Below are 22,872 nucleotides of genomic sequence, written 5' to 3'. Positions count from 1 at the left end.
TTGCACCGCCCGATCTTCTGCTGGGTACTATCGTACCGTCTGATTGTCCGTCAGGTAAAGTTCAATAGACCACGCTTTACCGTTTAATCCATCAATTAGAATAAGCTAGCGACGAGGTCAGAGGTAGTGCTGACGACTGCTTACCAGGAGGTTTCGAATTCGGTCCAGTAGGACGTCTCCGAGTCCATTAACCTCTGATGCTTACACGGGTTATGTTAGACAAGAAAGCCGTTTGGGCTTACAACTGACTATATTATCCATTCATATACCGAGATTAAAGAATTTTTCAAACAATTTTTTATCTGTTCTGTGGAACACAAAAGTATCCACTCTTAGAAACTATATAGGGGCTTTACTACTAAACTAAAATCCAATGTGCATTTGCACATGAATATATCAAATGCATACTACAATCTCGAAAGTGCGGGGACGGAAAGTGGATGTTCGCTTGAGAGATAAGAAAAATCTCAACTCTTTATACTAGCTAATCCAACGATTCATTATGGGACAATCGTTGAGGACCACATTGTGTGTATGTAGTGAAGTGGGAATGAAGGGCTCGTATTGTGACAAATCGTGTGTGAGTGGGTCATGGAAGGACTAAAGTGCTGATACGAATCACGCGCTCAGCGTGCATGACAACATGATAAAGATCCGATCTACACAGAACTCGAAATACAACCGGAAGTAGATCAATCGAATCCACACTTCCGCTGTAAGGAAGACATGACATTAAAGTTATCGACAGAAAGTAGCTTGTCCGAAAATAAAAATAGGTTGAAGATTCACAATCAGAGGCTAACCAAGTTGGAAAAAAATGATAAAGTACTTGCATGGGTTGTATTCAACCACGTACAATACAGGACATTGAATTGGAAAACCGTAACCACACACCAACCAACCGCAAACATTGTAGCAAAAATATAAAACTACATTAAGTCGCTCTATCTAACAACTTCATCGACTAGAATGTTACAAAACTTACGATTTTTACAGTATTGATATTGAGCAGTATGGAAGTTGATCTTCTCTTTTTTCCCGTTTGTGCCCAAGACACTTGGGGCAGATGAAGTAGAGTTCATCTGTTTCAATGACCTCGGCATACAAGGGGATAATGTGGTCAGAAAAATGCCAGGCCGCCTTTGTTTCCCTAACATGAGTTAGGTACCCATCAGAGCTGGGTGGACTCTGGGACGTTCTACTGATTTTAACCTGGTTCGAATTCGAGACTTTCGGGTTAGCAGTCTAACTCTTTAACGATCGGCCACTCCGCCCCACCTAACTAAATAAAATATTACCGAACGTATGATTATTACAGTATGGATATTGAGAAGTATGAAAATTAATACGTGTTTTAAAAAGTAGTAAAAAGGCACGAATAAGAAAAACCCATAGAAATAGCTCTGAAAATTATCTTAAAATAATTTGTTTTTTTTTGGCTTTGCAAAAAAAATGAAATACTCTATTATCTCAGACGGTTCCAATTTGATATCTCTAAAATCCCAAGCGTGGGAAGCTAGTTTTAAGAGAAGTAAGCTTCAATTATATATATATATATATATATATATATATATATATATATATATATATATATATATATATATATATATATATATATATATATACTAGAGAGAGAGACGGACGGACGGACAGACAGACAGACAGACAGACAGACAGACAGACAGACAGACAGACAGACAGACAGACAGACAGACAGACAGACAGACAGACAGACAGACAGACAGACAGACAGACAGACAGACAGACAGACAGACAGACAGACAGACAGATAGATAGATAGATAGATAGATAGATAGATAGATAGATAGATAGATAGATAGATAGATAGATAGATAGATAGATAGATAGATAGATAGATAGATAGATAGATATTGGAGTCTATTTTTATAATCGCTGAATTGTTTCTTTTCAAACTAGTTGGTTAGATGATAAGAAAACACACTTGTTAACCAAAACGATCTCTCAATATACAGCTACTTAACATCTAGAAAACCCGTCAAAGCCAAGGAACACTTGTCAAAAATTTTTTTTTTTTTAATAATAAAGCTAATTTTAAATAAAGTATTTTTTCAGAAATACAGTCCAACGAATTGTAACGATACGTTATGAATACACACATTGTAAATCCAGACCGTGAAAATCTTTGATATTTTCTGCTGACAGAACTTGTTAAACAATGGCTTGCCCAGAATACATGGAGGAACCAAAACAAACACGTATTTATATGAGGAGGGTTAAATATGGAACACACGGTGGGGGCGGGGGGCGAGTACCAAAGCCGTAGTCTCGAAAGCTGTGACACGACGTCAGAGCGAGACATAGGGTGCGTGGTGTCACGTGACGGCCAATGCGCCGCAAACGCAAATCTGAACCACGACAAGGGAAGGAACTCCAAGGATTTTTTTTTTCGACAAAGGGCTGCAACTTGTTTTACATTTTGTGTGGAGTTATGGTTCCTTTTTGAAGGATCCGCTTTAATTAAAAAAAAAAAACAATATTCACAAACGATTTTAGTGTGTTTTTAGATTAATGCAGATTTTTTTGTGTTTTTTTCTGTTTTGAATTTTTATTTCAGTTTATGTATTATCGTCACAATGTAACAATTATTCCTAGACACAATCAATGTAAAAAGCCAGTACACATTCTTAATTTTAAAATAGTCATTTCCAAAAAAAATACAAAAAAATGTGATCAGGACTGTTCATACATTTTAATGCGTCATTATACGCCAGGGGTCGGCAACCTTTTGAGACGAAAGAGCCAAAAGTTACAATTTACAACATTACCCGGTTTTTAAAGAGCCACTAACATTTTAATGTCAATAGTATATTTGTTTAGTATATATATTATCCTAAACAAATATCATATTTTATATATATATATATATATATATATATATATATATATATATATATATATATATATATATATATATATATATATATATATATATATATATATATATATATATATATATATATATGTATGTATATATATATATATATATATATATATATATATATATATATATATATATGTATATATATATATATATATATATATATATATATATATATATATATATTATATATATATATATATATATATATATAATTCTCTTCTGGGAGCCGCTAGAAAACAAGCTGCAAACGCGCCTAGAAAACAAGCTGTAAACGCGCTCCCTACCTCTCCACCCCTACATGGTTTTAGTGAGCTGTGTTCCCTCTAAATGTTTACAAGCAGAGCCAACGATTTTAAACGTAGGGGGGGGGGAAGGATAGGGAGGGGGGTTATGGTCCTTAACGAGCTACTTCTAGTGTTTTAAAGAAATATTTTCAGTGGCAGCGTTGGCACTGTCGAATTCACAAATTTTGAATTACTGAAAAGTAGAAAAAACAACAACTAAATAGCGGCGTATGTTATGCCGCGGGCCGGCTCGTATATATATAATTCTCTTCTGGGAGCCGTTAGAAAACAAGCTGCAAACGCCTCCTTGCAGTCCCCTCTCTTTCTCTCTATCACTATCACTACCACCCCCACCCCACCCCCACATTGTCTGGTGAGCTGTGGTCACGCTAAATGTTTACGAAGCTAAATGTTTACAAATCGTTGAGCCTTAGAGCCGGGTTTCTATTAGGGGCAGATAATTTAGTTCGATTTTAAACTTACAGGAGGTAACTAAGAAATAACTAAGAGGAGGCTTCTTTCACGGGGGGGGGGGGGGGGGGGGGTGTAGGGTCGGGGTTAGGGGAAAGGGGGGGGGGGGGTTAGTGTTTAAAAGCAAATATTTTCAGTGGCAGCATTGGTACTGTCGAATTCACAAATTATGAATTACTGAAAAGTAGAAAATAAAACAACTAAATAGCGGCGTATGATACGCTGCGGGTCGGCTCGTATATATATATAATTTAAAATAAATAGCTTTGAACTTATGAGATAATCTAATTTGAATTTGTGTTGAGAGGATCTACTATGTAAGTCAGAGTACTTGCATTTGTTTTGAATAGCTTAAATCTCTCAGTGAAAACATCCTTCATTTCGTTTATATAAATGCTGAAGTGATTAAATAGTAGCATTGGTTTCATAACGATATTTTTTCAGATTTTTCGTAATTAAGTAATTTACGGTAATTTACTGCTCACCATGTAGGCCCTATTCAACAGAAAAGTATTTTTTTCGAAACAATCCACCTCTTCAAGCAAGTTATAGGCTGGGTTTTCCTTTCAGTTTTACACTTAGCTGGTTTAGTTTCTTTGTGATATCCACTATGAAGTTGAATGTTTCAATTCGGAATGGACAATGAAATAGGTAGTACATATATATGGAGTAATTAAATATTCTAATAGAATAGTGAATGTTTATTATTTTTATCTATTGTTATATCGTTTATTACCGAGTGTTGTAGACCAATATTTTTATGAGTTTTAATCAAAATAAAATAAAATAAAATAATTATTATTTGCGCATGGAGATGAAGAGCCGCAACTGGACACCAAAAGAGCCGCAGGTTGCCGACCCCTGTTATACGCAGATGTGTTTTCAAACCAATGATCATACAAGAATCACAAAGTGGAAGGGATTCATGGATAAAATATTATAAAGGTACAAAATGGTTCATAATATCCATTTTAATAGTTTTGATTTAGTATTTCTAGTTTCACCATTAATACATTGCAGTTTCCTTAATAACTTTTTGGGGTTTAAGGAATGAGGCATCTCATTTCTATATTCTATTGTGATTATTGAGCATCCTTTTATCCCATCTCGCGTTGTTCATTATTCACTATATGCTTGTACCAACATTAACAATCATATCATTTCATATTTAATAGTGCTTCAATTTGTTAAGATTTGCAAATGTTATGTGTACATCTAATTGATGCACTGTCCGTTCAGCCACGATGGGCGAAGTATATGGACATCTGAACCAGGCGACACACGGCACGTGCAGCGCACGCGCGAATACCACGCGACGCTAGGGATGATACATTCTGGTCTTTGTCATTTCGTTTTGACAACTAAATTCATTAATTGTTCCTGCGTGTGTGATAAATTATCTCACCATAAGAATATGTTATATCCATCTTACACTATTCGGCTCAACAAAGCGTTCTGGTTCGTCGTTCAAAATTTTAAAAGTAAAAAAAAAAGTCTTTTTTATGATTAAAAAGATGTCCGTAAAACTTTAAGCCATATATAAAACAACCTCCAATTTTTCATTAAAATAAAAAAAAAAAATCCGGAAACTTGGAAGTCTTTATCTAGGCCACACAGTGTGGGATTTTCTACATTAATTTGGTCAGTGGCTCAACCAGCACGCACAAGGTCTAGATAAGTCTAGAAGGTTCGGCTCCAAGGTTATTTTACGGGGGTTTCTGGTTTAATTCTATGGACAGGATGGGTTTATTTTTCTACATGAAGGGTCTAATGGAGGTCAATGTGTTTAGTAGAAAGTTATATATATATATATAATATATATATATATATATATATATATATATATATATATATATATATATATATATATATATATATACACGTGCAATGTATATACATGTAGTTTTCCTTTTCAAAATAGTACTATTTCCATGCATTTAGTCGTCAGAGCATGAGAAAAACAAAACCCTCGCCAATGGACTCGGTTATAAACGGTCAGTTGCCATGGGGCGAGATCCCGTACTGATAACCAATCATCTACCTTTGCTTTTTTTTGTTCGCCTAATCACTTTGAGCGCACTTTATTGTATTTGTATTGAAACAATCGTGCACATTTTGTTTATCAATGAAAGGGTGGATGCTGTAGTTTTAGTATGATATTTTATATAAGGTGGCAATGTTATACAACACTGTTTCGATTTACTTTATTCTTATTCTTTTTTCTGATTTATTTACTTTTTTATAATCCTTTTATAATTCTTTTTTTTTTCACAAAACTCTTGCAATTTAAATCGTTTGAATGAGATACTTGGCAATGTAGGTTACACATTTATATTTACATATAGGGCGTTTGAACTTATTTTTAAATAAAAGTGTGACTATATTTTAATCACAATAAGTAAATTCACATCACTTGTTTAAAAACATCCGCTAATTTGCTTCAACGACACATAAAAAGAGTTGTTTATAGAACGTTATATGAGGTATAGTATTATATTTATGTACACGATCCATTATAAGGACATTTTTTTGTACTTAGTTCAATCTCTCCCGCCCCCGCCCCCCACCCATTTCCAAATTCCCAATCACTGACCGATCAAGAGCTAACAGATCACATGACCATTTAAACCGACGAGCCGTAATGGCCGGCGCCCGTGTGGGCGGGAGGTATCGAGTGTACTTTAACCCTTTCAAGCTTGTTTACTCAGCGCTGGACGTGCTCGGGAAAAAATACCCCAATTAGTGCTCACACAAATTTGTCTCGCCATTAAAATAAATCTATTCTTAGAACCACGTGACTCTGAACTCCCGTCTTTTCTCAATCCGCCCACTGTCTACGACATTAACTTAGTTCGGTTAAACTTGGCTTGCATGTTGAAGATTTCGTTTCTCAGAACAGATGTTTTGATAAAAAGGTCAGCACACAATGCAGATCAGGATCCTAAAATGACCCTTTAAACTAGTGTGTATGTTTAGATATCCACACCGATTTCTAACAAAACATCTACTAGAGATTACACTGAATTTTCCTTTTAATAATTTCTAAAGTATGGGTTACTGGAATTGGTATGTAACGCCCTCAAAGCTATCCACGTCGTTCCCAAAATATTTTTTTAGTTTAGTATGAGGACGTAAGATTACACTACCTGGAGTGATTAGCTACCTGGATTGGTTGGCAGAGGCGTAACGGTCCATTCCGGCGCCCGGGGCGAACTATCAATGTTGCGCCACCCATTAAAACTTTGTTATTCTGATAATCACAATGGCAACCCCCCCCCCCCCCCCCACACACACACACAAATTCAGGAAATCAGTCTGTAGAGCCAAGTAGCAATCTATTTTCTCAAATTTGACCGTGTAGAATGAGCTTGTAATTTTTTCTATCCTGCTTGGCGCCCCCCCCCCCCCCTTTTGGGCCAGTGACCGGCATTGCCGCTCCACCCGCCCTCCCTTGCTACTCCTCTGTTGGTTGTGGTGTAGGTAGAAATTTGAAGAAGCGTATTTTGTGTATATTTTCCCTTAGGATTATTTTAAGCGTGTGTTAGGGTTGGGGGGATGCTTTTGTTAATTTATCCTAAGACGAGAGGAAGTCTGTCTTTTTATAATCATGTGCGAAGAAGAGGGTGGGATAAAAATAGCTTGCCGTCAATTAGGCCTATATAAGTCCAAATACATTGACATCAAAAGTAACATCAACTATGGACATCACAACGTAAAATCAACCACGGAAGTCTATATGCCATCACATCATAACCTAAAATTAGCCATAAACGACTATCTACGTCCACATCATAACCAAACAATCACAGGTAAATCACAGGTAAATCACAGGTAAATCCACCCAAGTGGCAGACAGGCAGACTCACCCAGGTGAACCTGCCGCAGGGTTTTGATACCTGTCAACACAGACTTCCGTTTTAAAAAAAAACTATTTCAGGACAACAGCACTCACGCTCAACATAAACACAGATGCGCGCGTGCACTGACTCAGGTCTCCTAATAAACTCTCACCTAGGGTAACCTTTTTTTTCGCGTGCCTGCATTTTGTGATCTACAAAAACAGGTTATAGTTATGTTTGACGTACATTACACCGTGAAAGTATCTTACGCTACAGTTAGGTTTAATGTGCACTTCAGTTATACTGTAGTATCATACGTTACATTAACGTTTGATGAACACTAAACAGTTCTAGAATCTTACGTTATTGCTAACTTCGACGCACGCCTTACCGTTCTAGTATCTTACGTTACAGCTTGATTTGATGTACTCTATGTCCTACGTTACGGGTAGGCTTGACGCACACTATACAGTACTAGTATCCTTAACAAAGATCGCCGACATGAATTTAAGAGCTAATAATAGTAATATTACGGCAGAATTGAACACGACAAGTTCTGTCTTGATCCTTGCATTAAACTGGCGGTTTTGACCCCTGCACGACCACAACAGTTTTGACCCCTGCTGCAGTTTCTAGCAATCTTGATCCCAACACGATCCGGGCAGTCTCGACCCCCCCCCCCCCCCCCACAAAATCCCGACAGACCTGATCAGTTTTAACAATTGTGCGACCCTGCAGGTCCCCGCACCTCACGACCCTGTAAGACCCCACCCCTAACCACCCTGTCAGTCCCCAAACCCTCCTCAACCTTGACTAGTGCAGTGAGGTGATCAGATTTTATCAAAACTATTTCTATTCAGTTTTTATCTCCGTCGGGAGCAAGCGAAGTGGTAAAAAGCCAGGTGTCAGCTTAGTTTATTTATAGTTTATTTATAGTTTAATAGCCAGCCAAGAGCAAATGGCTTGACGCCCCTGGGCATTAAAAAAAAAAAAAAATCTCATCTAGTTATTGTCTGCATAAAAAAATAAAATAAAAGACTTTGGGTGAAATTTTTGTCGAGCTAGATATATTTTATTACATTCAATAAAATCTCTGTATGTATGTTTTTCCTGAGTAGGTGAATCTCGATTTCTAAGTACCGCAACCCGTCTAGAAAACTCCGGAATGAAAAGAGTGCAGCCCCTTTGGCGATAGAATTAACAACTTTGGTTTTCCTTTCGGTAGCTTCTACAAGCGGTGTTAATACCAAACCACGCTGGCCAAGGTTTAGAGAGGAATTACAGGCATAGGCAAACAATGGTTTCTTCATCTAAGGCATTTCTAAGGCACTATATTAGGTCCACTGGGGATTTTACCTCTCTGATCGCATCCATTGTCTTTAAATGCGAAATGGAGCCACAAACACACACACACACACACACACACATATATATATATATATATATATATATATATATATATATATATATATATATATATATATATATATATATATATATATATATATATATATATATATATATATAAATATATATATATAAAATGAAATGTAGGCATGCCAACTCAGCATCCGATCGAGGGTTTTTTCTGGTATAGCCTGATAATTTTATGCAATGTATGGCTATGATTAATATTAGGGATAGATATATGGTTGGAGCCAAGATTAGGATCACGACTAGTGTTTGGGTCGTAGTGCATCGAAACAAAAAATAAGATAACTTCGATACTTGTATTGTTTTTGCGACGATACCGATAATAAAATATATGGGACACTTCTTGCTAGTGTTATAATGTGTATTGTTGGTGTGATGGTTTATGTACCGATAATAAAAATATATTGGATACTTTAGCTAGCGTTCACCTAAATACCCAAACTGACCAGGTGTTATAACCTACCTGCGCATTTACCGCCAAGTTATAATGTGTATTGTTGGTGTGATGGTTTATGTAACGATAATAAAAAACAATATATTGGAAACTTCTTGTTAGCGTTCACCAAAGTACCCAAATTGACCAGGTGTATTGAACCTACCTGCGCATTTACCGCCAAGTTATGTGTATTGTTTGTGTGATGGTCTATGTACCGATAATAAAAATATATTGGATACTTTAGCTAGCGTTCACCTAAGTACCCAAACTGACCAGGTGTATTGAACCTACCTGCGCATTCACCGCCAAGCTATGTGTATTGTTTGTGTGATGGTCTATGTACCGATAATAAAAAAAATATATTAGATACTTCTTGCTAGCGTTCACCTAAGGACCCAAACTGACCAGGTGTGTTTGAACCTACCTGCGCCTTGACCGCCGCCAGCAGAAGATTAGCCAGACGTATCTCGTTACGCTTCCGGCACATCTCTAGCTGTGCCTCGTACACGGTGGTGTACTGGTGCCGGGCCAGGTTCCTGGGTGGGGGCAGATGGACAGGGGGGAGGGGAACGTAGGTTAGTAAACATGCAGACAGTCACAACATTGGTTTATGCAGTTAATGTTATATGCAAGATTAAGATAACATATCAAAATAATAACTTATTTCAGTTTTAAAATGCAATAATAATTAATAATATGCAAATCCATATGTATTATATATATATATATATATATATATATATATATATATATATATATATTATATATATATATATATATATATATATATATATATATATATATATATATATATATATATATATATATATATATATATATATATATATATATGTATATGTATATAATATGTATAAGTATATATATGTATATATATATATATGTATATATATATATATGTATATATATATATATGTATATATATATATATGTATATATATATATATGTATATATATATATATGTATATATATATGTATATATATATATATATATATATATATATATATATATATATATATATATATATATATATATATATATATATATATATACTAGCAGTCCCGGCTAGGTGCCGCCCTGGCTTTTAAGATAAATATATCAGCTTTGTATAAGGTCAATGTATTGATTCGCGTTTAACCACCATTTGAAAAAAAATACATTCAATAATGGGAAAAATGTTCAAGGTGTAGAATTTTACTGTAGGAATATCACTATCTTATTGGGCATGAATGTAAATCGTTTCATCTTATTAGTTTCCCATGCTACGAATAATTACTTCAATACATACACGATTGTTTTCACAAACATAGCGATAGCAGAGAGTCAGTATATGTACAAACCAATAAAATCAATCATCATCGCCATTTGGACGAAGAACTGACTCTAGAAATTAGAAATGTTGAATATTTCGTATTTAATACAGTGTCTTTACAATTGTGTATACAGCATAAATTAGAGTCTTGAGTTTTTTCAAACCAGGTACTGAAACAAAAAAACTACCAGCAACCCAAATCTTAACTTGTCATACACTAAATGTTTACAACTTGGTTTTATAAAACTAAACTTTCCTTTCTCAATGTGGTTTAACACTAAGGAATCAAATTTAAACTAAAAAAAAAAGAAACTAATCCCCATTCTCTTGAAAACTCAGTCATAACACATGTCACTATAACACCATAAAACCAAAGTTAGAACAAGAGTTAACTCTACTTCATCTGAAACATGTATCAGGAGGTCTAAAAAGTACTGTACGCTCCTTTATTTTGAATGTTAGACATCTAATGAGTTGTTTCTGTATCAAAGTTTAAGAAACGTGAACGCTATTACTACTCTTATTTATGGCGCTGTTCTATGTTTTTTTTTAAATAAAAGAAACCACTTGTATATAGAGTGTCACAAACGAAAACATAATGTATATCAAATGCGTTTAATCAAATATACAAAATGTTCACATTCAGTTATTAGGATTAGAACGAAAACAAATGAAGTAGGGCATGGCAATAGGGCTGGTAAGTAGGTCACCCATCAGTTCTATGGCTCATGCAGGTTTTATTGAGCCGTAGAACTGGTTTGTGACCTACTTACCAGCCCTAGATCTGGACGTCCGAAATATCTAACAGTATAATAACCATGATGTAAACTAAAATAAGCCAAAAACATTAACTGAACCCAGACGATTTCACTGGTAGCGATACGCTTTACAAGAGCTTTGCATTCAGCATATCTGTCTCTTGGTATATCTTAACAGTTAAGTAATCTAACAATATAGCACATTGTATGGTTAAAGATTAGGGTTAGGGTTAATCCAGAAGCACACGAGGTCGATCAAGTTAGTGTGGGCCAGAGCGTGCAACGTGACTCATCTTACCGGCTCGCTAGAAGCGTCATCCAGTGACTGACTCCGGCCCTCTTTTTTCTTAGACTTGGTGCTGCCCTTAGAGCTTATCGAGCGTCGAATCTTCAGACTCAGCTTCCGACCTTTGCCCTCGCCGTCCGAATTATCCATCGGTAAATCCAGTGTGAGAGGATTAACGTTAGATGGGATAAACTATACAGTTGGCGGATTTGTCCGATAGAATATAGTTGCTTGCATGTGCCTTCAGCAGTCAATGTTGATCTAGCACTTTTTTTTAGTTAGAAGAACTGCCCGCAAATCCTTTACGAAGAACAAATAATTTTTACACTATCCAATCCTTTAGAAGTTAATCTTTAAAGTATCCAATCCCTTCGTTAAGAAATTAAATCTTTAAAAAGTATGAATTCCTTTACGAATGAAAATAAATCTTTATAGTGTAGAGCAGCAATGTTAAACACTGTCCAGTCCTTTTTTAAAAGAATTAATAGTTACAATTAACAGACTGGCTCCTACGGTTTGTAAGAAGGAACTTAAATTCAAAACTTTAGGAGAGAAAGTAAAAAAAAAACACTGAATACGAATTTTCCCAACAAAGTGCACAATATTTTTATTTTATATTTGCACGTTGAATTCGAATAACAAATATCGTCTTCAACGATACTTATCGCCCCTTATTTTTTAAAGGTTTAATTAACTTAGGTTTAAAATTTTAGATTTATTATTCGGATAGGTCTAGAGTTTACGTTAGAGTTTAACTAATGCAAAGAGTGGAATTGAAGCTAATTGTATAGCTAGGTAAAGGGTTACAGTTTTTTTTTATCGACGATATTTACAACAGAATACGGCGGTACGGCTAACGGAAATGTACTGAATGAAAACATGTTGTTGTGTATTTTACGGCAGGAGAGGGGGGGGGGGGGGGAGAAATAAAAGTTTCGATGGGATTTCTGTTGCCGTGTAACGTACACAAATAACAGACGAGCCGGTCTGGGACTCCGAACCTTAAGTCTTAATTTTACGATTATAACTGTCTCCGGCAGATGTACAGGGGGATTTGTAACTGTCAAAATGGAGGCCTGTGGGGGGAGGGGTGTACGCTGGGTGGTAAACAAATATAAAATAAAAGGTGAGGGTGGTGAATATGTGGGGTGGGGAGAGAATGAGGGTTCAACGACTAGGTATTTGTTTGGGTGTGTGGGGGTGGGGGGTGTGGGGGAGGTGGTAGAGGAGAGAATGAGGGTTCAGAGACTACGGGTGTGGTTGGGTGTGTGTGGGGTGTGTGTGGGGGAGAGGGTTGGGGAGAGAGTGGAGGAGAGAATGAGGGTTCAGTGTGACTAGGTGTGTGTGGGGTGTGGGAGAGGGGGAGGGGGTGGAGGAGTTTAGGCTGTGTGGGGTGGAGAAAGGCGGAACGTGAAATAATGGAAACTTACAAGGATTTGTTTACTAACTCTGAGTTGTGGGTCAGGGGAGAGAACTCGTGGCTAGTTGTTGTGGTCAGCGGCCACAGGTCCGGGGAGATGTGACCTCACAGTTTTATGGTCGCTCGACACGCAATGGCCGAGTTCTGGTTTTTTAAACGATCCAACTCTCTCCGTTAACACGATCGTAATTTGAGAAAAACACAGCGATATATTTTAATAGTACAACAGATTCGAACTTTAGATCTCCGTATAAAAAAAACATCAGGATAATATTTGAATAAAAAAAGCTTTTAATAAATAAGTTTGTAAATGCACTAAAATAGAAAACCAAAATTCTTTTTCTTTTATAGTTGATTGTCATTATTATTGAGATAACATCCTTTTATTAAAAAAACTAAAACACTAAGAATTATTTTTTAAATTAAAGAGCCTATGCAAAAAGTACTTTATTGGTCACATGTTTGTGAAAATCAAACCAAGTTATGCCGTGTCTCTGCTAGAATGACTTCAACTGATGTTTTCATAATATTGCTGAAGTATTGTATACGTCCCTCTTTAAAACAACCATATAAGATAAAACGGTATGTTTTGAAACCAGTTCGAATTCGAGACCTGTTATCTTAATATATATATATTTTTTTTATTTTTCGACTTAAGTACTTTAAGCATTGAGGTCTTCATTTTTTAATAAACTTTCGAGTTAAAATAATTAATTTTAGAAATGTTACCCCAACCTCCTTTCTCCCCAGCTACGCCCCTGAATTCCTTTAAATTCTTTTTACCACACAAAAATTTAAATCGTGTCACGTTCAATCAGAAGTGCTTCACAAACAAAACAAAAAATACGTAGGAGTTAATTAGTCTACTAATTAAATTTTAAGGTAATTAGAATTTTTCGTTCCAGATAAAAATCCACTATTAAACATTTTAGACTTAATTTATGTCCGCTAGAAAGTTTTAATGTCTTCATATTAAATTAAAACGTCGCTCATTATATAAACACACACACACACACACACACACACACACACACATATATATATATATATATATATATATATATATATATATATATATATATATATATATATATATATATATATATATATATATAATTATATATATATAATTATATTTATATTTATATATATAATTTTATATATATATATATATATATATATATATATATATATATATATATATATATATATATATAATTTTATATATATATATATATACACACTACTGTTTGCGGTATGTAGTACTCGGACTGTATCGGAAGTAGTGGTTATACGAGTTGAATTTTGTGAAGGTTGTAATGGCTCGGACTATCTGTTGACGATTGCTGGGATTGGAATAGGGTTGGTTATATGTGGTTGACCAAATGTGGTTGACTGAATGTGCTTAATGTGACTGTCTAGATGTGGTTGATGTGACTGCCAAGATTTGGTTCACTAAGTGTTGTTACCTGAAAGTGGTTGGTGAAATGAGGTTTCCTGATAGTGGTTGGTATAATGTAGTTGACTAAAATGTTGTTGACTCATTTAATTTTGTTGACTAAAAGTGGTTGTCTTAATATGATTGACTGAATGTGACTGACTGACTGGTTGATTTAATGTGGTTGATTACATGTGATTGACTTTGATTGAGATAAGAATATGTTGCCCGGCTCTACATGCCTGTGTGATGACTACCAACTACTAAAACATCCTGACACGACATTTTTTAACATCAGCCCCCGTCGATTTCACCGACCAGCGAATTTTGCTTTCAAAAAAATCTCATCCGCCTCATAAAAACTGGTTTCTATCGCCCGGAGGAACTAGCGTTTATTTTTTTAAGCAATTACTACCGTAAAAATCACGAGAAATGCATTTTTTGTAATAATCCTTCCTTCCGGCTGTCTAATTTAGTCATCGATGCTAGACTAACATTTTTTAAGGACTCTAGAGGATGAAGCTGTATGAAGAGCAAAGTAGCGCTCGAAGTAAATAATAAGTTGTTTTAGTCAAAATAAACTATCATAACAAATACTAAATACAATTGAATATAAAAGTTGCCAATTATATTGAAATACCTTATATGAGAACAGGAAGTTGTCAGAAATAAAAATTATAATATATTTAGTTGTTTTTTTTTTTTAATTCGCTTTAATTAATACTGCGTCCGAAGAAAACGTAAAACTAAAACTTTAGCTGTTGCGTTTAAGCTATCGTTATAAATTTAAAAATTTCATATGCTTATTTATTTATTCTGACTGTATGTTCTCAAGTAAACATTCACTGTATAGTTCATCATGCAGTGTAAAATCAGCTTTTGGGCAGTTGGATCCTTTGGACAATAGGAGTTGGAAAGGCACAATTGTTTTTCGGACAATTTTTATTTTAAGCAATCGTTCAAAGGTATGCATGGCTTTCGGGGAAATGTCTCACAGTTGGTTTGTTTTCACGAAATTTTGCTTCGTGCAAACTTCTTTCGTTCAGTCAGTTAGGGTCAATATCCCTAAGGCTGATAGCTTTTTTTAGCACACGTACTTTCGACTGTGATTTTTCAAGGGAGTGTCCAGTCGCAGGTAACATTTTCAATTTTGGCCGAATGATACGCAACTGGAAATATTATTTACGTTTTATTTTCAAATCTTTTCTTAAAAAATAAATTTAATGCAATTTCAAAATTGAAATGAATTTAAAAAAAAATCCACCTAGCGATCTGCGCGCGCACTTTATCGTCTGCCACGTTGCAGGTGATTGGAGGGCGGTGCCCGGGTGAGAAACGAGTTCGGTTAAACGGTGTGCGATCAACCCCCGGGGAATAGCAGATGGGGTTGGGAGGGTTAAGTGAGTGTTTGTCCTTTGTACAGGGGGAGGAGGAAGATAAAGGGAATAGAGCTGTAATGTACTGAATTGCGCATGGAGATGTTAAACCGGAAGTTGGTGGCTATGCTAGATAGATTTCAGGCGATTGGAAGTAAACTCGATACTTTTGGTAATTCGATAATTTAAAATAAATTTGCTTGGCGAGCACTGAGTTTAAAAATAAATAAATGTTCGCACGTGTTAAGTAAAGTAAATATACTTTTTTTCTGATCTTACGGTCATCAGAACAGGTGAAGTAGAGTCAACCTGTTTCCGTGAGCAGTGTTTCTTTCATACATCTTTTCGGAAGGGGGGGGGGAATATCCGCTTCTAGAGCGAAATTTAAAAAAAAATGTATATAAAATTATATACTTAAACTAGTGTCCGCCCCCTCCCATGAGAAATTTAAGTGCACCGCCCACCACGGAAGAAAAATGTCTGAAAGAAACACTGCCCTTGACCACGGCATAAAAAAAAATAGTGTGATAAGTTCTATGCCCGGCCTCTTTATTTGGCTAATTCGAGTCTGAGATGTCCAACGGTCTCCAGACGAGACTTTCGTGTTAGCAATCCCGCGCTTTCCCGCTCACTATACCATGTTAAGTAAAGAGTCCTCGTTAGACCTTGTGATCCATTGGGCAGATGAAGTAGAGTTCATCTGTTTCTTGACCTCCGCATATGAAGGGAAGGTGTCATTTGCCCTGCGTTCTTTACTGTCCCTAACATGAGTAAATATCCATCAGAGCTGGGTGGACTCATGGACGTTCTTCTGACTTGAACCCGGATTCAAACTTGAGATTGTCGGGTTAGCAGTCTAGAACTCTACCGACCATGTTAAGTAAAAGGCTTATAATGTTCCATTGACCAAATCATCCCTTTCAAATGCCAAGCTCAAGAAACATATGTACATTACTTCATCTGCCCAATGGGTCGCTAGAGCTAAAGAAGAATCTTATACTTTACTAAACTAAATAAAACCCACTTGTGTTCAAATAACGTGATCATTATTGTTTTAAAACAAATTATTTAATTGATGCACGCGTCGGTTAACTCCTACTGTTTATCAAAAAAACTTTCTTAAAATAAATAAATAAAAACTGACCATTTTGTAATTTAATAAAGATTCAGAAAAGAACTTTAAAATAAAATAAAATCATTTACATAAATTATAAGATTGCTATAAATTGACAAAGACATATTAAAACCTCGTAATACGTAAAATAAGAATTATATTTTGTAGTTTTAAACCGTTTTTACACTTGAACTTTAAATTTGTGAATAAAACAATGACTAAAACAATACCAAAACAAAATTGATCCCACTTAAATTTAAAATAAAGCTATCAGGTCTGAGAAGAAATATGAAACAACAAAAAAATTGAATTCTTCAAAGAAACGACGGTCAAGTATGCGATTAAAGACCCCTCGCAATTTTTTAACTTCCTTTTTTCAAAATTTGATCAATTTCACTTTTAGGTAAACATTTCTATCTCGATGAATAAAAGAGTTCACCCTTTTTCATCCGGGTAACTTGTTATACATCAAAGCGTTACCTAGCGCCGCTGAGACGCGTCTTTTATGTGAAGATGATTTTTATCTTCTGAAAGACTGAATCTTCCCGCGGAAAATTAATTACTTTTTTTGTAGTTTTAGTTAACTGTGGCAGTTAATTGAAAACATCATTTTTCAAACTGAAAGCTTATGCCCTAACAAAGGGATTTTTTGTTTCGTTGTTGAAAAATTTCGGAATTTAATTTATAAATCATCGAAGTGATATTTTATTTAAAGTACGTTGAGACATCGGGAGAAAAAAAACAATTAAAAAAAAAAGAAATATTATTAGTCAAAGCTTTTTTTATAAACCACAAGGTTTTTTTAAGAACTCTCAAAGAAAATTTTCTTTTAAATAAATAAAAAACTAGAAGTGGCTCTCCTGAACAATAAACTAGATTTTTAAAATCTTGAGAGAATAAAAAGTATTCAGAAAAATCTTCAACAGAAAAATCTAGAATTGAATTCGGGTTTTATTTTGTCTGCCGGTAAAGCTATTAGGGTCAGGGTTAGTGTTATGGATAGCGTCGTAAACGAACGTTAAGTCTAGAGTAAAGGTTTACATAAACTACACAAACACTACGTCTCTTCGAAGTCGTAAATGTACCCAACAACAACTAACAGCGCATTAAAAAACGAGATGTCTGTGAAAAATAAAATTTCACGTTTTATAAAAATTAAGATTTAATCAGCACCGGTTTTGTTGTGGGCAGCAAACCCCACGTGACTCCCGTCAATAGTAGATCTCTATGACCTGGCCAGTTTTTTTAATGATGATGTTTTTGACGGCGTTCCTTCTGAAAATGGCCGAGTGGCCAGCTGTGGGGGAGGGCAGGTAACGGGACATTGTTTACATAGAGAGGGCTGAAAATAGAAGAAAAAATGGCGAGTCATGATATGAGAACAGGTCAGTCGTTTTGAGTTTCAGTGAAAGAAAATTTGTTGAAGGTTGACTGGTCGAAGGAAAGCGATGCTTGGGTAGATGAAAACTAAAAGGCTTAGGCCTAGTTGGTAGTAATGAAGCTTGGGTAGGTGGTAGTTCAAAGGCTTTTATTATATGTAATACGATGATAAATAGGAGAATATTGTATGCGATATGAAGGGTTATTTGCGTGAAAGTTCGTTGACTATATTAAAATACAAGGAATAGTACATGTATGGGTGTTGGGCAGGAGATACATGAGAAGAGAAAGGTGATATAATAGACTAGACGGGGATAAAAGGTAACAGATGATAAAAATAGACAGGTGATAAATATACAGGTGATAATGATATTCTGATAAAGAAAGTGTTACTTGTCGGATATGCGAGCTTGGTGTGAAGCTTGGATATGTGGATATGTCAGATTGGTTTGGATTTGTGGATATGTAAAATTGGCTGGGATATGTGGATTTGTATATGTAGGAAGGGCTTATGTGATATGTAAGAAGGTCCTAAGCAGATAACAGGTAAAAGAGTAAAGCAACAGGTATTAGTGGTCTTGTTTTAACAGGTGACAGGGTTGTCGAGGTTGTTGTTTCTCAGGGTTCGAACCCTTACGGCTTATTAAATGGGCAAATTCAAATTTTAATAAATACCTTTTCGCAACTTGAAATTGCCGCTCAGGAATCGTATGCGTTTATTTTTAATTTGAGTCAATGGGAGTGTGTTTGTTTGTTTGAGGGTGTGTGTGGATGTGATCTGTCTCTTCACGTCGACGCTGACGTCATTATGATGAAGAAGAGAAACAGAACGCCTCTACTTCACCTGAATACAGCCAGATGTCAACAAGTTATTTAGTACTTTTCATGTTTTATATTTTTCACAGCAAAGTTTTTTAATTTTAACACCCTAGACACGATCCAAACTTGCATGATTTTTTACGCTGATGTTTAACAGCTCGCACGATTCTTCTAAAAACAAACCTTAAAATTCCAACAGATATCCAATCCCTTTCTCCTTATTTTTCACCAGTTAAACAAAACACAGCTTTGTTATTTAAAAAAAAAAAATCAGGTTTGCCTTGTAAAATTTGAGAAAAAAAAAACGTTTTCTCGAATAACAAGGGAAACAATGGAATAAATCTAATTAGAATTAAAACCAAACACAAGAGCCTGGGCAGCGTCAGGTGAGAGATGTACATCTGAGACAGGGGAGCGAAGGTAAAAAAAAAACAGACTACAAAAGGTGGGGCAGACCGCTGAAAGACAGGTAAAAAGTTTAGCCGAGATTCGAGTTACTCTCGTACACACGGTAGGCAAACACACATAGGCGTGGGAATAAAAACAAAGACGCTCGCACACACACACACACACACGTGGAAATAGAAACACAGACGCTCGCACACACAAACACCCGCACGTGAGAATAGAAACACAGACGCTCGCACACACAAACACACGCGCACGCAAATAGAAATATAGACGTTGATATGCACAAACACACACACTTTAACTCACAAAAACAATTCGACTTACGTTATCTGTCAGACAGACAAGCTTAAATAAACACAAACACACACACACTCGTGTAAACACACTTGAAACACACACTCGACTTGACACGTTCACACACTTCATCAGACACACCAGGGCAAAAACACTTCAGGTAAACATCCGCACACATTATCCGGCCTAAAACCTGACACAAAACATACCCTACACTCCACAAAAACAGTGCATCATCAAACACTCTAACAGAAACTCTCATATAAACCACACACTCAACAAAAAACCGTGCATCATCAAACTCTAACACAAACTTTCCCATAAACCAAACCCACCACACATCAATACATTTTCACACCCTCACATTTACAAAATCCACCACACCCTTTACACATCTAGTATTCGTCTTGTACAAAAAGGGCCATCACCTATTTAAATTTTTACTTTTGCTCGCTATATGTAGCGCTAGTTGTTTTCCCCTTAGAATTGATGCTGTGTGATATAAACCGTGTTATCTATTTAATTTTGACTATCGAATTAGATCAACAACTACAAGCGACAGCACAAAAACGCAAGTACACTGTGACAAGTTTGAAAAAAAAAACACTTTACATAAAGCCTATTGTGGACACCAGAGAAGTGACAAAATTTGTAAATCGATCGCCGTCCTTTAAATATTCAACTAGTTGGGGCTCTTAAATATATAAAGGCCAAGGAGCCCTTGCAATATTTGACGTTATACATCACACGCGAAAAAACAAACACAACACACGATCTTAATTTTACGAGTAAGGTGGTTGAACCCGTTGACAAAAATTACGGTTAACCCAGGTGGAATGTTATGATTACTTTGTACTTTACTTTTGACTAAAAGAAAGACCCCCCCCCCCCCCCAAAAAAAAAAAAAACGAAAAAATAAACAACGAAAAAAGACAAACGGCCAACCAATCACCAAAACAAAACACCTGTAATCTAAACCCGTACGTCAGTCTATATCTGTTGTAGATTGTTCTTAAATTTAGTTTACCTAAACGTAAAAAAAAGAGAGAGTTGACTATTTCATCAACAGGTTAAAACAATTTTCATACGCGAGCCAGCATATATTTTAAAAAAAAAATCAGCCCCCTTTCCTTTCACCAGACGAAAATTCACACGCTTGTAAAAAACATATGGAACATCGAAACTCAGAAATAGAATCCCAAATTGTTTCTTCAAATACAGGTTTTGTTTCTCACATTTCGGGTTGTAGTTTTTAAATTACCTTCACCGAAACATCTTACTCAGGCTAAGTTTTTTTTGTTTACACCTCACGATTATCTGGCCAGTTCCCCCCCCCCCCCCCCCCACTACATCAGCACGGTTAACCCTAGAACCAGCTGCCAGTTAACGCGTTTAAAATCACCTACATCAAAGTGGGTATTTTTTTGCTTGCTGCAAAACTGAATTACATAATGCTGTGTTATGTTTGCTGTAGGCTGATGTATGTGAAGGATTAGATAGAGAACTGTATGAGAAAGCTTTGCAAAGTTAGATAAACGAGGTAGTTTAGATATGGTTTAATTAATGTTGTTATATTGTTTACTAGGTTTGATTTTCCACTGCTGGGAGGTAAAGGGGGCTATTTACGGATTTATTGTGAGTAATAGTAAGGGGAGAAAAAAAAAGTGTAATTGTTAGGACAAGTGTAAGGGAAACGTGCGAAGTTTGGGCAAGTGTTGCAAGGATTGGGTTAAGCGTTGAAAAAGTATAGCGTGGTGGGGCAACTCACAAAGGTGCAGAGGCGTAGCGACAGGGGGTAGATATGTCCCCGGGCGCCGACCCTAAAAGCGCCAAAATGGGTTGAAAAAAAAATTAAAAGCTCATTTTAGCTGCAGTTTTGAATTATAAATATAAAAAAATATATGGGGGGGGGGGGTGCCAAATTGAAAGTTTATTCCCGGGCGCCGGGAGGGGTCGCTCCGCCTCTGCAAAGGTGTAAAGGTGCAAGGGTTAGGGGAGTGTGTTAAGGTTACGATAAATTATTAAGCAAATATAACGATTAAGTTGGTCTAGGTTAAGTGATAGGGTTAGGAATGCATAAGAATGTTAGAATATTATGTTAATAGTTAGCGTAGAGTGCTGCGCTTCAGAAGGGGTCATCCATTTATGACGTCCACACGCGGGGGGGGGGGGGGGGGGGGGTCCGAAAAAAACTGACTTTTGTGGTCGCATATGGACTTTTATAAGGAAAAAAAGTGGATTTTGGTGGACGGGGGGGGGGGGGGGGGGGGGGGTCCAAAATCCAAAAAAATTGTGGACGTCAAAAATGGATGACCCCGAAGAAAAATGTTAAGGTTAGGGTAATTGGCGCCTTTATGGTTACATCAGACTTAACGTAATTAAAATGTGTAGAGAGCTGTGAATGCTAAAACTACATGCAAATCACCCCAGCAATTCTAAAATAGAGTTTTTTAATCTGTTTATCAAAATTAAAACACGTTTAATTAACTTAATCCAAACAAAATGTGGAAATAATTGGCGTTTCATTATGAGAGTTGTTTCCATAGTGAAAAAAATGAGCTAATTTTATTTCCTCCAGCCCGTCAAAAATAGACGCCTTATAAAAACCTCGAGAAATGTCCTTTTAAATCATGTCCAGACTTGCGTTCTTGTTTTTAAATAACTCAGAATTCACCCCCCTCTACACAGAAATCTCTTGGAGCTTGAAATTCTGGCTAATTGGTAGTTAAATTTACCCGCATGGAAATAGTCCACCCCCACCCCCCATACCCAAAGGAGAAGTGAGATAGATACATTAATTTTGTAAAGCAATCTAGATTGCTATTTTGAAAGAAAAAAATATGTAGCTTCATCTAAA

General features: G+C 36.0%; 1 protein-coding gene across 1 annotated transcript in view; it reads right to left on the bottom strand.

The window, feature by feature from the left end:
• Window positions 1-9,763: 9,763 nt before the first annotated feature.
• LOC131929270 (uncharacterized) overlaps window positions 9,764-22,872 on the bottom strand; it is a 75,043-nt gene continuing 61,934 nt past the window's right edge. The window contains exon 9 of the mRNA XM_059285345.1: window positions 9,764-9,923. Within this exon, the coding sequence (XP_059141328.1) occupies window positions 9,764-9,923 (160 nt within the window). The remainder of the gene's footprint in view (window positions 9,924-22,872) is intronic.

Source organism: Physella acuta, unplaced genomic scaffold, assembly GCF_028476545.2.
Source record: "Physella acuta isolate Inbredline_101_S28 unplaced genomic scaffold, ASM2847654v3 ptg001601l, whole genome shotgun sequence".
In the NCBI taxonomy this organism is placed as follows: domain Eukaryota; kingdom Metazoa; phylum Mollusca; class Gastropoda; family Physidae; genus Physella; species Physella acuta.
The sequence above is the reverse complement of the archived record's forward strand: the minus strand, read 5'-3'. Positions and strand labels throughout refer to the sequence as shown.